Below are 15,235 nucleotides of genomic sequence, written 5' to 3'. Positions count from 1 at the left end.
AGGCCACTGTCTCTGGGTCATATCAAGATTGTATCTTCTAGTTTCTATCTGTGGCTTCCTAGAATCTAAGTGTCAAAATGAAAAATGTAGAGTTGGTACAAAATATTTTGAAACTATATGATCTAAAATCGTCTGTTTCTTCTCTTACAGCATCCATACCCTTCAGAAGAACAGAAGAAACAGTTAGCACAGGACACAGGGCTGACTATATTGCAAGTAAATAACTGGTAAGGAAGAATTTATGTCTTCATTTAGTGTAATATTTTGCTGCAATATTTCCATCTGCTTGCAGTGCCCATAAATGAAATCAAAAGCGGTAAAGTTGGTCTTAAAAGGATTTTTCAAAATAAGAAAATAGTGCCACTCCTGTCCACAGGCTGTGCCTGGTACTACAGGTCTGGAAATTTTTCCTAACGTGTATTCTATGCGGTATGTGATCAGTAATGAAATGGTGATCAGTCATTCTGTGTCTGACTCCAGCTTTGTACCCTCCCCACTTATAGATAGGGTTTCTTGCCTCATATGCACACAGATGAGAGAGGCCGGTGACGTGTGCAGTGGAGGACAGCAGATGCAATTCTTCTAGTGCTCCAATAATGCTTTCAATGGCTCTGTTTTTAATGAGGGAGGAAAATCATAATGCTGCAGTCTGTGACATTTGATTAAAAGCTACTTGGTGTTGCCTTTTAACAAGCTGATTTATGCCTTCTACAGCAGGGGCTCTCAGCTTCTATATTTCAGAGAACCTCAGTGTTCATAATCATCTGGAAGCGCTTCATACTCCCACTTAGCCTTGACCAGCAATTTATGGATTAAAAACACGCCATAGTTATACTATTGAACCGGCAATGGCTCCACTAGCAGCACACCGGGCACTGGATATGTATTTTATATGGATTTCCAAAATTCCTGGAAAGTGGTTACCTACCATAACAGAGGATCCGCAGTTTGTCTGTCTTACGGATCATATGTTGAATTGAATATTTGCAAAATTTTATTGTCTGCAGACAGATTAGTTCATTCAGTTAGGCCTTATTCACATGTATGAGAAAACTGCTTTTCTGATTCACACCTGAGCACTGGTAGTTGCGCCCAATGCCCAGGGAATTGGATGAAAATCTGCATGGAAAAAAATTCTATGCATACGCTGGGGCTGAGGCCGATTGTATGTGTGTTTCCATTGAAACGCATGCAGCATCAGAGGAGGCATATATCAAACTTTTTGTTTTTTTTCCTATTTTGCAACTTATTAACGTTTTTGCACCATTTTTTTGCCATTTCACAAAGTTTGTCGTGTTTTTTTTCAGTTTTGTGCCTGATTTGTCATAAGTTTCCAGATGTGAGTGTCTGAAAAAGTCACAAATTTTGCTGCAATCGCAGTAAAAATTTGCCATTTTTTGTGCAAATGAATTCCACTCCAGAGCAGGTATAGGCAAAGGGGTGCTTAAATATTTGAGACTTTTGTGCCACTTTCAGATAAAAGTCTCAAAATACCAACAGACTCACGTGCCTGATTTATCAGCCACTATTATAAGTTAGCAAAGCCCAAAACACTACAAAAAATCCCAAAAACTAGACACATGTTTCCAGACTTAAGATAAATGTCCCCCTGGGTGCTGGTTACCGAGCCCCAGAAATTTGCATTGCGTTTGCAAACACGATACAAACACTACATGTCACTGCACCCTCAAAATCCAGAACAAATCTGCTGCAAATAATTATAATGTTTCCAATGGAAAAATCCAGCACCACGCATCAATTTACATGTGGAAAAAAATCAGTAGCATCTACATCCATTTTATTGATTATTAGACTACCATAAATCCAAGCAAAATACAAATACTGTGCACACAATTGGTGAATGGCAGTAATTCTGCAGGCATTCTGCAAGTACAGGCGGTCCCCTACTTAAGGACACCCAACTTACAGACGACCCCTAGTTACAGACGGACCTCTCTATAATAATTCTTTATTTATATAGCGCACACAGATTACGCAGCACTGCACAGAGCATGACAAATCGGTCCCTGTCCCCATTGGGGCTCACAATCTAAACAGCCTAACAGTATGTTTTTTGGAGTGTGGGAGGAAACCGGAGTACCCGGAGGAAACCCACGCAAACACGGAGAGAACATACAAACTCTTTGCAGATGTTGACCTGGGTGGGATTCGAACCCAGGACTCCAGTGCTGCAAGGCAGAAGTGCTGCTCACTCAGCCACCGTGCCGCCCAACGCTCTCTACCCCCTGTGACCTCTGGTGAAGTCTCTGGACGCTTTACTATAGCCCCAGACTGCAATAATCAGCAGTAAAGTGTCTGTAATGAAGCTTTATTGATAATCCTTGGTCCCATTACAGAAAAAAATTTTGAAAACCCAATTGTCACTGGGACAAAAAAGATTCTGTCTGGAGCTAGAATTGTAAAATATATAGTTCCGACTTACATACAAATTCAACTTAAGTACAAACCCAAGGAACCTATGTTGTACGTAATCGGGAACTGCCTTTATCAGAAACCAGATGAAATTGGTTGTTTTCCGAGGTTTTTTATGCTGCGATTTTGGTGTGCAAGTGGATGAAGCTCCCAGCTGACTTCCGCGCCATGATTCACAGCGATGAGTGACACGTGACTTATTTGCTGCCGATCAAAAATTTGCAGCGAATAATCGTTTAAACTTTTTTTTCTGCAATATGTGTATGGGATGGCTAATAGTCCCATAAGCCACATTTCTACTGTAAAAAAGGACACAGGTCCATCAAGTTCAACCTACAAGAATGCAAAGTAACATGTTACTTGTTTCCAATCACTACAGTTTAAATACACCTGCCGTTGGGAGAAGCTCCTCCCTTTTGGGATTGATTTGTGTTTCAAAACACAATTCAAACGCCAGGCAGCATCACAGTTTCTAGTTCTTTACTTTCGCCGCTTTTGTATAATTGAATTTGTTCTCAGGGTCATGAAGTTACCTGGTCATTCAATTAGCAGAACGTCTAATGCAGATGGAGTTAATAATGATGTGACCTATACACCCCCTATGAGTGACCACTCCAGGGCAGACCCTTCTAGGTCTATGTATGTTCTTTGGAGAGGCCTTGAGTGGGACACAGGAGGCTGTGAAGATTCGGAGTAGGTTGCTGTGATTTGTGTTGTGTGATTTCTTGGCCCATCTTGACAACACACGACCTGCTTTGATATTTCCCAGCCAGCTTCAGAGCGATACCTTTCTGTGTGGATTAGCCCTGACTGTAGGGCTGGATGAGAGAGACATAGGGAGGAGGTGATGGAGATGGGGGGAGGCAGAGAAGCTGCAGGATTTTCAGACAACGATCAGAGCCGCAAAGAAATGATATTGGATTTACTTATCAAAATACAGGCCCGGGTTTTTATCACAGGCTTAATTTTGTTCCCGACATTCCGGGGTGATGTTCAGATTAATTGAAACGACAGTTCTCTTTCAGAATTCGGGGAGAGTATTTGCACGGATTTCAGTACTAATACAAACTTAATTACATGGGACTCTATTTTATCATTCTAATTCCGTGTAGCCGGCTCTGTATTTACAAATGAGAAAACCTTCGCCTTTTATTCACAGCTTCCCTTAATATATTTATCAAAGCAGGTTCATTTACAAAGTGCTCTATCTGTGGTGTGCAGGCAGGCAGACACCAACAAAGCCGTTAGCTTTATCAGGCTGAGCTCCTGATGAGCCACCCGCGGGTCAATTGATTTTCGTGGTTCTCTGATTCATTTTTTCCCCCCCATTTTTTACGGATCACAATGAGAGACACGCTCGGAGAATTAGCTGGTTTGTCTGTCTTATCAGTTGGGAAATTTTTTTATTTTTTTTTTATTTCTTGCCGCTTTTTTTTTTCTTTTTCTCCAAGCTACTTAAGTTGGCCACAGGAACTGCTGTTATCAGAGTTTAATGCACCCTATAGTGTGGATAGCATTTCAATTAAACCAGTAACCACAGCTTAGATGCAGCCGTTTCCATGCTGAGTGCGGTACAGAAAGTGATGTGCCTAGCTAGAGAGGCAGAAAATTGAGTTGCCTTGCTTCTGTCAACGTGATTAATGTAGAAATAAACTGCTAACCTAGAGAAGAGACTGATAACATAGTATGAGGAGAAGCAGAGGCGCGTCTATGCCAGCAGATCTATCTCTTTTTGGGACTTGGGAATGCTCTATTAGGGCTTTTGTTTTCTTGTCTATTTTTATTTCCTGTCTGGGAAAAATTTGACAATATAAAAATCCAATTTTCAATATAGGGAGATAGAAAGCAGATTATGTGAATGCGATATGTGTGCTTTTATCAGAACATTTGTCAATCCAAATGGGAATGTTGGAAGTTTATTTCATCCTGTCCATATATATCACGGCAATTCATAATCACGGCTATATTACATTCATCATAAAGCCTTGTGTGAGAGTAAATAGGGAGGCGAAACTTTATACATGTCATAGTGTCTGGAGCTTCATGGGGGAGACTGATGGAAGGTTTACCAATTTCCGAAATTGGGAGTAGAACCTACATAGAGAGGTCTAATCACTTCTTGCAGTGAAATTGTGGTTAATTGTCACAATGATTGCATTAAAATTAGACGGTTTACTGGAGTTTTACTAAATTCTTGGTTTCTAGTATTTGAGGCAATGGTTTAGACTTGAGAATAGACCCTTAGAAAAAAAACTACTATCACTGGTTTTAGCTCGAGAATATTAATGACATTTTTTGACCAACTTATTGTTACGTGAATATTTAATAATCCTTTGCCACAATTTACTATAATTTTACAAAATTGTTTGTTTTCCCCTGATTTGCTGTATTTGAAGCAATAGTCTAAACCTTGAGAATAAAACATTAGGAAAAAAATGACTACGGGCTTATTCACATGGCCGTCTGCGGGGACGTACATGTACGTCCCCATAGACGGCAATAGCGGCACGGCACAGATACACATGTGTGGCACCGATCGGGGCCGCACACCGCAAAAAAATGAGAGAGCATGCTTTATCTTTCAGCGTGTGCGCGGCCTTGTCCCGCTATTCTCTATGTTGGGAGGAGGGGTCACCTCCTCCTTCACTCCAGCACACGGCGGTATGCCCGCACGGCGGGCAAACCGCGTGTGGATGTACCCTACAACTGATTTTGGATTACAGATACTAATCATAAATTACAATTCTGTGAGCGTTTCATAAAAAAGGTTGGTCTCATTCTTTGCATTAACCATGCCAATTTTAAGTTGTACATACAGCTATAATAGCTTTTCGCCTAACACGCAGTTAGAATTTTTATGGTCTACACACCTAGGTCGTGCCGGTTTGGCATGTGATTTTCTATACACATTGAACCATCTTTCCACCCCGTACATGCAGAGCCGATTTGGAGGAGGACACACGTGTTGTCATAAGTCTTAACCTTCCTTCTTCTCACCTCATCTTAAGGGCTGAGTTGGAAGGCCACCATGCACATTTGATAGCAATCGTTTGTCCAACGACTATCTATCCCGATTCCTTCATATACAAAATAATTTCGGCCAAAAAAATGCATGTGTAATGAATGGAGAGAGATGCTGCCAAAGACTTCTGGCAGCCAATTATCTCTTTAGAACAAAAGAATCGGGCAGCTGAATTTCAACTTGTCTAGTCCTTATCTTCTCAAATATCTGCCAGGAGAACCCATAGACATTAGGAGGTTGGACAACTTTCGTAAGTGAGGCCTTCATCTTAGAGACCACAACTCAAATTAAAATAAAGATATTAGACGCAGCCCATGGACAAGAAAAGTCCTTAATATCAACAGAGAGAATGGCACCAACTTGGTTAATATACGTCACAAATGAGGCAAATTTTAGGGTATACATGTATGTGTTTGTATGGCATTTCACCTCTGATGTCATAAAGTTATAGCCCGGACTATTATCAAGCACGTAACTTCCCAGCACGCCTGTGGTTATTTGCTAATTAGTACCTATAGCGAGCACACCCTCCGGGAAGGAGGAGAGGATATGCGGGTTAACATGGTTACACAATACAAAGTGCTCAAAACATATAGTATGCTATAGATAGAAACCTAGGAATATCAGTAAATGTACATGCACAAGCCTAGGAGTATTTTTGCAAACAATGCCAAAGTCTGTTTGTCTTATTCGCTCCTTCACCTTTCAAGGTAAACAAGAGATTTGAAACTCTCCCTAAGTTATGGTGATAAGATATCAGTCTCATTAGCAGGGAGCAAACTGAGGTTTAATTCTGGTTAAAGGTGACAGTCCCAGGAACTAAAACTGTGTAGCAGATTGGCAGGTAATCATCACACAGAGATAATGAGCGATTAGAGGCCGGAAAAGAGTGTGAAAGGGTTACAGGTGAGTGCAAACTTAGATAACGTCCTCCCCTCCTCCTGCTTCCTTACAGCCAGCGGAGGTTGTGTGTTTTTTTCAAGGTTTTCTCTTTTTGGGTTTTATTTAGTTTTATATAGTACAATGGAGTAGATTCAGGGGTGCATCAGCCATGAAGCGAGTTGAGATTCTTGCCTCAGGCAGCACCATCTGTAGCGAGATGGGGGGCAGCATCAGGGATCCAATCACCTGCTACAAAGCACTGATCATCCATTCTTGGCTTCTAGCAGCAGTATAGGGGGCCACACACATTGGATTAGAAGTTGGTTGAGGATTGGGCACCATAGATGAATGTTTATCTATGACACCTCCATACACATTATGGTACATATTGTCAATTACAGCAGTTCACACTGGCCATCTATGCTTAAAATAAGAAGATCTTTCTTAAAGTGGTTGTGCACTTTAAGAAAATCAATGATATTGTTGGGGATAAACACCCGTCCAATGTCATGTGTCACACAGGTGCATGGCTCGTCATATCCATGCTCATGTGATGTTACACAGATGCACAGTTGTAATATCCTTGGTCATGTGTCACACAGGTGCACAGCTCGTAATATCCTTGGTCATGTGCCACACAGGTGCATGGCTCGTCATATCCATGCTCATGTGAGGTCACACAGGTGCATGGCATGTTATAACTCTGGTCATGTGATAGCACACAGGTGCACAACTCATTATATCACAGAGAATGATCAGAACTGTGTGTTATAATCTGTGCGGCATCACATAACCATGGATATAACGAGCAATGCACCTGTGTGACATCACATGACCAGGTTTCTAACAAGCCGTGCATCTGTGTGACATCACATGACCAGGTTTATAACAAGCCGTCCACCTGTGTGACATCACATGACCAGGGACCGGTGTGTTACCACAAGAAGTGAAAAAGGTTGTTGCTAAACTGTATCTACCAAAAGTCAATTCTGTCAATTCTCTGATGTATATGTACCTTTATTGTATAGAGACTTGTCATAGCCCTGGTCGCACAGATAATTCAGCACTGGAACAATAACTAGTAGTACCTATGGTACAGAAGAGGAAAAGAGACAAACGCCAATATGAAAATGATGTCATACATGTTTTTAAGGTGATGCACCAATCGGTCACCCCTACACCTCATGTACGGTAACACCCAGTTGTCAGTTTAACAATACATTTCTTGGAATAACAGAGGAACAGGACAATTCAGAGTTTTAAGAATCTACTAATTTCTAGTAATATAGACATGTCAACAGAGATCCAAATGTGGGTACACATCCACGTACTAAACCGTAGTGACCTTAGTGTGTGGACTATAAAAGTTCCTTCTGGACCATCAAGAATCCATCACGATGTGGCAATAATTTGTACAACCCCAAACATGTCCAATAAGGCAGATATGGTTTTTGAAGGAATCCATTTATGGCAGAGAGGAACGTGAGCCTAGTCATAGGTTATTCCTCCGGGCAGAGCCACTCCACTTGTCTAGTAGCTGGAGGGTACCAATAAGGTTATGTTAGAGCATTCCTGTACAGTGTAAAGGACATTACTGCCCTGGATTGCTGTGTGTGCATCACGGGTAAGGGCGATGCCAATGTGCACCCTGAGACTCCTGCTCTGTAACAACATCCTCCATAGACTCCGAGAAATACCTATGAAAATACATCTTTTTTTATCAGGAGATGAAAGGCAGAATGTATACAGGGAGGGGAAGGTTAGAACCAGATGATTCCCTGTTTTACGAATAAGCAGCTTAATGCATCTTGGCACCCAGAGCCTGCCTCAGAATGCCTCGGGCTCTCTGTGAGCAGAATAGCAATTTTATTACTTTGTCATTAAACCAATTTCACAGCAGTATTGTTTGTTAATGAGCAGCGGCAAACGAGCGGAGATGTCACACACTGCAATAGCAGCGAGATTTGTGTCCCAGGCTTGGAGCAGGGAAAAAAAAAATGGAAAAGGCCATAGTAATAAAAGTGGGAGAGAGAAAAAGAGAGAGAGAGAGAGAGAGAGAGAGAGGGGAAAATGCAGTAAGGTGGAAGGCGAAGTGTATAGGAAGCGGCGGATCTTGTGTTTATGAGGTAACTGTTCCTGTAAGGAGTAGAGGTCTGTAAGGCATGCCGTTAAAAGCGAGGCCCATAAAATTAAAACCAAATTAAAGTACAGCGCAGGATTACTCTGCCTACCCATAAGTGAAAACAAGCCGACCCTTTCAAGGCCGGGGTCCGGGCCGGGAAGGGTTAATGCCGCAGATTCATGGCTGACCTTTAAGTTAGTAAAATATTATAGTTGTTTTAATATTTCATTGCTCTCCTCCGCTCTCTCCTATTGAACCGCTGAACTCTCCTATTAGACTCCGAGGATTTTAATAGGCCCCTGTTCATATTTACTGCCCACACATAAAGATAGGAGGCGAAATCGTACAGGTGTCCTGAGCAGCGCGTCCTGTACGGGAATAGACGCAGCCGCTAAAATCCGCCCTCCTTACAGCGATGGCATATTCTTTCATACAAGGTTAAGATCCTGCAGAGAAACCACGGCCCCCGGGACCTGGCACCATTGTCCAGCTGGTACAGAGCCAGACTGATCGATTCACTTGAACGCTTCCACCTTTATTTAATGTGCTTTCTGGATCTGCCCCTTACCATTTGTGAGGAACATTAGGAAGTGCTGACCGCTATTCGGCCCTTTAACCCCTTGTTAATACGTTGCACTCACAGGTTATTCTAATTGTCTCTCATTTATCCTGAGGATGAGGTAATATCACAGATGTGCAATGTCCGGTCCATGAAGAAGTACTAAAAACACAGAATCATCTGCATAAATGTTATACATGTTATACAGCATGTTATAGAGCAACGGGAGAGGAGCAGATTCTACATAGTGTCCTATATGAATGCAGCATGTTATAGAGCAGGAGGATTGTACAGATTGTACATTGTACCCCATCTGTGATCAACATGTTATAGAGCAGGAGGAGATGAGCAGATTGTACCCAGTGTCTTCTCTGCAGGCAGAATGTTATAGAGCAGGAGGAGCTCAGCTGATTGTACATAGTATCCTATCTGCATGCAGCATGTTATAGAGCAGGAGGAGCTCAGCTGATTGTACATTGTGCTCCATCTGCAAGCAGCATGTTATAGAGCAAGAGGAGCTCAGCTGATTGTACATAGTGTCCTATATGAATGCAGCATGTTATAGAGCAGTCCTGTGCTGCAGACATCATGTTATAGAGCAGTAGGAGCTGAGCAGATTGTACATAGTGTCCGATATGAATGCAGCATGTTATACAGCAGGAGGAGCTCAGCTGATTGTACATAGTGTCCTATCTGCAGGCAGCATGTTATAGAGCAGGAGGAGCTCAGCTGATTGTACATAGTGTCCTATCTGCAGGCAGCATGTTATAGACTAGGAGGAGCTGAGCAGATATGAATTCATGTACATAGTGACAGGTTCCCTTTAATGCTGGTTTCGTGTTTCCTGGTTGATTTATAAGGTCCACAAGTAATCCTAACTTCAAGATCTTTATGTCCATGCAGTAAACCTTCAGGATAAAGGACCTAAAAATAGAAAAGTAGTGGTCACATTCAACCTAGATAAACCCTACATCATAGCTATTGATGACCTTTAGACCAGTTATTGGCTGTACACAATAATTTTCCATTCTGCTGTGTCAGCAAAAAAAAAAAGTTTTATAAATAATAAGATGGGGAACTTCAGGGACCAAGGCTGAGAGGGTAAACCCTAAAATAGTTTAGACACTACAGGAGCACAGGTGAATATAAGAATTCGGTTGACCAATGCGGGCAGCAAGGCCTAGTGGTTAGCTTTACAGCCTTGCAGCGCTGGGGACCTGGGTTCAAGTCTCAGGGTCAACATCTGCAAAGAGTTTGTACTTTCTCTCCGTGTTTGTGTGGGTTTCCTCCCACACTCCAAAACATACAGGTAGGTTGATTAGATTGTGAGCCCCATTGGGGACAGGGAAAGCTCTGTGCAGCGCTGTGTAATCTGTGTGCGCTATATAAATAAAGGAATTATAGTATATATAGATTGATCAAGTACGTGTAAGAAAAACGACTTCCTATCTTTTACCTCAGTCCTGCAGTGATAATGGGCAAGGACCCTGTAATAGCTTTCTACCAATGTTGTCCGGTTTGGCTAATAATCCTAGACATGTTTCAAGGCTTTTTCCCTGGTCGGACATTGACATTGGGAAGCTAGCTAAAGCTTTCTATAGGACAGCAAATTTTCATTCTTCAGCCCCATGATGCATTGCCTGCAAAATTCCTCATTGAAAAGCAGCATCTTCTATAGTATAGTAGTAGCAGAAAAGAGTATTTTGTGAAGACCTAGGATGTGTTTGAAGGCTGCCTGTCCAGGTAAAGCTATCCCTGACCTGGCTGCAGCTTCTACGCTCCCATATGCGCTGCCATCGTGAACGCACAGGTGTGTTTATGCCCCGGGCATACTGGCCACAGTCCATTCCATTTACTAGAGCTGAATTAAACAGCAAGTAGTATGTTGAACAGAGAGAGAGAGAGAGCAAGCACAAGGGGGAAAACATGAGCATCAAAGGATATGCCTGCGAGCTTTGTTAAGGCCAAGAAAAACCCTGTTTCAGTTGTCAGAGCTTGTTGATGTTGTAAAGAACGGTGCATTTTCCCTACTTCTCTCTTCCCTTCTCTCTGCAATATGTGGTTCTGCCTTAGGACAGAAAGTAAAACAGAACGGATGAACAGAGTTCCACTCCATAAATCAGCCGTTCCTCTATCCCAGATCAAAGCGCTGACATGCTCCCTTCCAGCCTACTTGTCCACTTCTGCAGCTTGATGGACAGGTAACATCTGGCCCAGAGATCTCTCCCAGAGACCTTCGAAAATATCTTCCTTACAGCTAATCAGGGGTATGGAAAGACTGAGGACACGCAACTCACCTTCATCTCTTCAAAGCTTGCACTCTATAATTGCTCCCTTACCGTGGGTGGGTTTTTTCTTCTTCGTTCTGCTCTGTCCATTTAAAAGTGTGCGCTATCAATCTAACCAAATTTCCAGGTTTTCGATAGATCTTTTTGGGCGATCGAAGTGGATAAAAAAATAATAAAACAAATAAACAAAATACAGTGAGAAAGTTCTAAACTCAGTTCAAATTTTTTTTAAGAAAGCCACCACTTATTCAATGATTGTGCATCATGTGTCACGGTGACAATATGTGTCAATACAGTAACACTTGCTCCCAAATAAGTTTCAAGCGGTCATTGTTTCAAGGCCCATCCATCAATCACTGTTGCAGAAGGGGCCAGTTGTATGCAAATCAGATTGATATGCAAACGATCAGGAATGATGGAGCCAGGGCTTGCTATCTTCTCCTCCACGGGTACAAATCTTATGCAAAACCCTCAATACATGCAGCAACAAGAACCATCTGCCTCCCCAGAGCCACCTGGGAAGTGGCACCCAGGAGAAATGATATACATTGAAATCGAATAATACAGGTGCACAGATTATTCTTCCACTTGTCCTCAGATAATACTCTATTATCATAGCACTGGTGACCATGAAGAAAATACTAGATGTTACAACTAGTTTTTTAGAATGATTGATTGAGAGTTCTGCATACACCAGTATTGGAAATATAGGGACATGATAAGTATGTTAAACATCTTGTGCCAATTCAGTTTCTTTAAAGGGAACCTGTCATCAGGAGCCCTTTTTCTGGCTTCCCCATGTCCCCATAGAGAATAGTGTGCACATTGCCAAAGTGTTTTTGTATTAAAACTTAGATGAAAGATGGGAGTGGTCCCCCTCAAACTTTGGGAACTAAAAAGGGTATTTTTTAATTTGAAATAGACGCATGATGAAGTGGTTTCCCGAAGAGGGGGATCACTTCTCACTGGCCACTCCCATGGGAAACGGCTCTAAAGAGAGGAAGGTAAACTTTATAGGAAAAAGACAGTTTTATCATAAAAACCCTTTGGAAATGTGCACACTATTATCTATGAGAAAATGGGGGAGCCAGAAAAAGGGCTCCTGAGGACAGGTTTCCTTTAAAGCTGCAGCAGATATCTGACCAATTTACTAAGAAATATATTGTCTATACGACCTACTCAACAAGAAAGGGAACATTTTCTAAATCAATATTTGATCAGGTTGGGATTAGGATGAGAGTAGCTATAAGAAGGTTGTGGAGGCAATGTTTCCTAGGGTAAAAGTATGAAAATGAGTTCTTCTCTAAAAGAAAGACAACTGTCCGGTGTCACCTATAAGTACTCTGAAAGTCAATGTCAGACCAGTGTATGAAATGCAAGCTTGACCAAAAGATAGGTCTTATACAATCTGGTAGAATTTTCCACAAAGGGAAGTAGATCACTCCCCAGTAAACCACTCTCCGCTAGACCACTCTCCGGTAAACCACTCTCTGTTAGACCACTCTCCGTTAGACCACTCTCCAGTAAACCACTTTCCGGTAGATCACTCTCTGCTAGACCTCTCTCCAGTAAACCATTTTGGGTAGACAACTCTTCAGTAGACCACTTTCCAGTAAGCCACTCTCCGTAGAACACTCTCTGCTAGACCTCTCTCCAGTAAACTACTTTGGGTAGACTACTCTCCAGTAAACCACTCTCCGGTAGGCCACTCTCCGCTAGACCTCTCTCCAGTAAACCACTTTGGGTAGACCATGCTTCAGTAGACCACTTTCCAGTAGTCCCAATTTATCCTGGTCACATTTCCTGTGACCAATTTTTTTGATCCACCATATTCTACTTTTTATTTTTTAGTAGTCATTTGTAGGAAGCTTTACCATTTATCTTTTCGAACATACCTGAATTGCAACCAACTTGAGTCAATTCTTTCTGTTTAGACACTCAGTGCCTTATTTTGTATAGTTAATTTAAAAATCAATATAATATCTACAATATAAGTCTACATAAAAGTCACTAAAAAGCATAACAAGTATCACCTGAGCCATGTTAATCATCCATTGGTGTCCAAAAGGTTTACGCTACCTAGTAAACAAGATCCAGGCTCCGAGCTATGGTAACAGGAGAGGCTTCATGAGGTTTTCTATGTTGGCCCCATACTCAGGCACACATGGTGAAGGGCAATCAGTGGAGAGCTTGCAGTTTACTAAACATTTCTGTGTAGTATCCAAAGAAATGACCCCTATTTGAACCTTCAACCCTCCATTTAATGACTTGTTTGAAGACAGGCTTGAGTGCCGAGCTAGAGGTGTGTTGGGGGTGGGGATCCATAATGGTTTGCAGGCCTCAGAGGGTCTTTGTTGGTGGATACAAGGACTCTTGCTACATATCTACATTTCTGTGGCACTTGATATTAACCTCCTGTACCCGTTTTAGGTACCACTTAATTGTATTACAGATGTTAAAAAATACACACAAGGCTTGGGGCTTCATGGAAATAAAATTTACAACCTCAATGATCAACGATGACAAATTTATCCAAATCTAAGCCCTGACGTTACTCCGTTCCCAGTCCCAAGTATGGGTTATCCATAGTTATAAATGATAACTGAATGATCCCTTACAGTACTATCACTCATTTCTGTCATGAAGACTCCCATGGAGAGTAAAAGTATGCGTTCCCCAGAAGGGCGGCCATGTTCTTCACCCATAGGAGGTGTGGAGCAGGGACTAAGGGGGTCTGCATTACTCTAGTAACTTTTATTTGTTTAACTCAAAACACAGAGGATTAATGGCAACAATTACCCGTTAAGGTAACATGAAAAATTGCAGGCACTCATTCTGGGATTACCATCTAAATTAAATCCAGCCTTAACGGCCCTGTGACTTATGGCTCTGCATGTCCTTGTCAAATGGGGGACCATTACTACCTACTTTTAGGGAAAGGGCGGAGGGAAAGTCCCCCATGTATTTAATACTAAACACATGTTGGAATAAAGGATACACACCCTGCTCCCCTCACACCCGTCCTGGTAAACAGAAATGGTGCATGCCAGCCCCCTGGGTCCGGGTTTATGCTCTGCCCTGGGCGCCTTTAACCCTTCACTGTCTAACAGCTGATAAATCTGTCATTCTCTCCTTCCACACATTCCTAATAGAACCTTTTGTTTTGCAATGGAGCCTCAAACTTATAGTCCAGGCCGGAGTTTCGATGTTAGGTTTCTTCACCTGAGATGATGCTTTTAGGAGCAGGGCTATGTCAGTCGCGTGGTTGCAGTGTGTCGTGTTGCTGCTCATGCATTCGGATCACTTTCCATTGTCATGGATTCATTTGCTTACAATTCTGTACAGCTATATACAGGAGGATGATTTTGTAGGACCAATAGGAGTCATCATTCTGAGGATGGCTCATAACCCTGGTGGCATCTGATGAGGGTTTCCATCGTTCTGCATTGGGAAACTTTTTGGCAGAAATGCAATAAGACAGTCAATGCACAAAATCTATTTTTCTATGTAGACAAACTGCTCTACATTGAGTGGCTCTTCCTCTTCGCATAAATCTTTAACACTAAATCTGAGTGTTATCTGCAACATAAGATTCTAGCAAACATGCAATGAACTTTCCTATAAATATAGAATACACAAACAGTCATAAGGAGGCTTGTACAGACTTGAGTCATCTCCAACCAGAACACCATATGGAGTTAGTATGTTTATGTGTCATATATATATATGTGGGTTACCTCCTGGAGATCAGAACTAGACTCCCTTCTTACGCTTCGTAGGGGAAGGCAATATGTTGTGTGTTGGCACCATGAGGCCCATCCACAAAACATTGGTAAACTAGTAGCCCCTGCTCAAGTACATGACTTCATTTCCGTACATTACTTTGTTCCTTTCCCCTCCCTCTTTGAGCATTTTGTTAATTTCCAAAG

At 42.0% G+C, this 15,235-nt stretch overlaps 1 protein-coding gene across 7 annotated transcripts in view; it reads left to right on the top strand.

Moving 5' to 3' along the window:
- Positions 1-15,235, top strand: part of MEIS2 (Meis homeobox 2) — a 120,783-nt gene that overhangs the window by 94,957 nt on the left and 10,591 nt on the right. For all 7 annotated transcript variants that reach the window (XM_072115443.1, XM_072115441.1, XM_072115445.1 and 4 more), the window contains exon 9: positions 151-227. In XM_072115443.1, the coding sequence (XP_071971544.1) occupies positions 151-227 (77 nt within the window). The remainder of the gene's footprint in view (positions 1-150; positions 228-15,235) is intronic.

This window comes from Engystomops pustulosus, chromosome 7, assembly GCF_040894005.1.
Source record: "Engystomops pustulosus chromosome 7, aEngPut4.maternal, whole genome shotgun sequence".
Lineage (NCBI taxonomy): Eukaryota > Metazoa > Chordata > Amphibia > Anura > Leptodactylidae > Engystomops > Engystomops pustulosus.
This window is presented reverse-complemented; position numbering and strand designations above follow the sequence as displayed.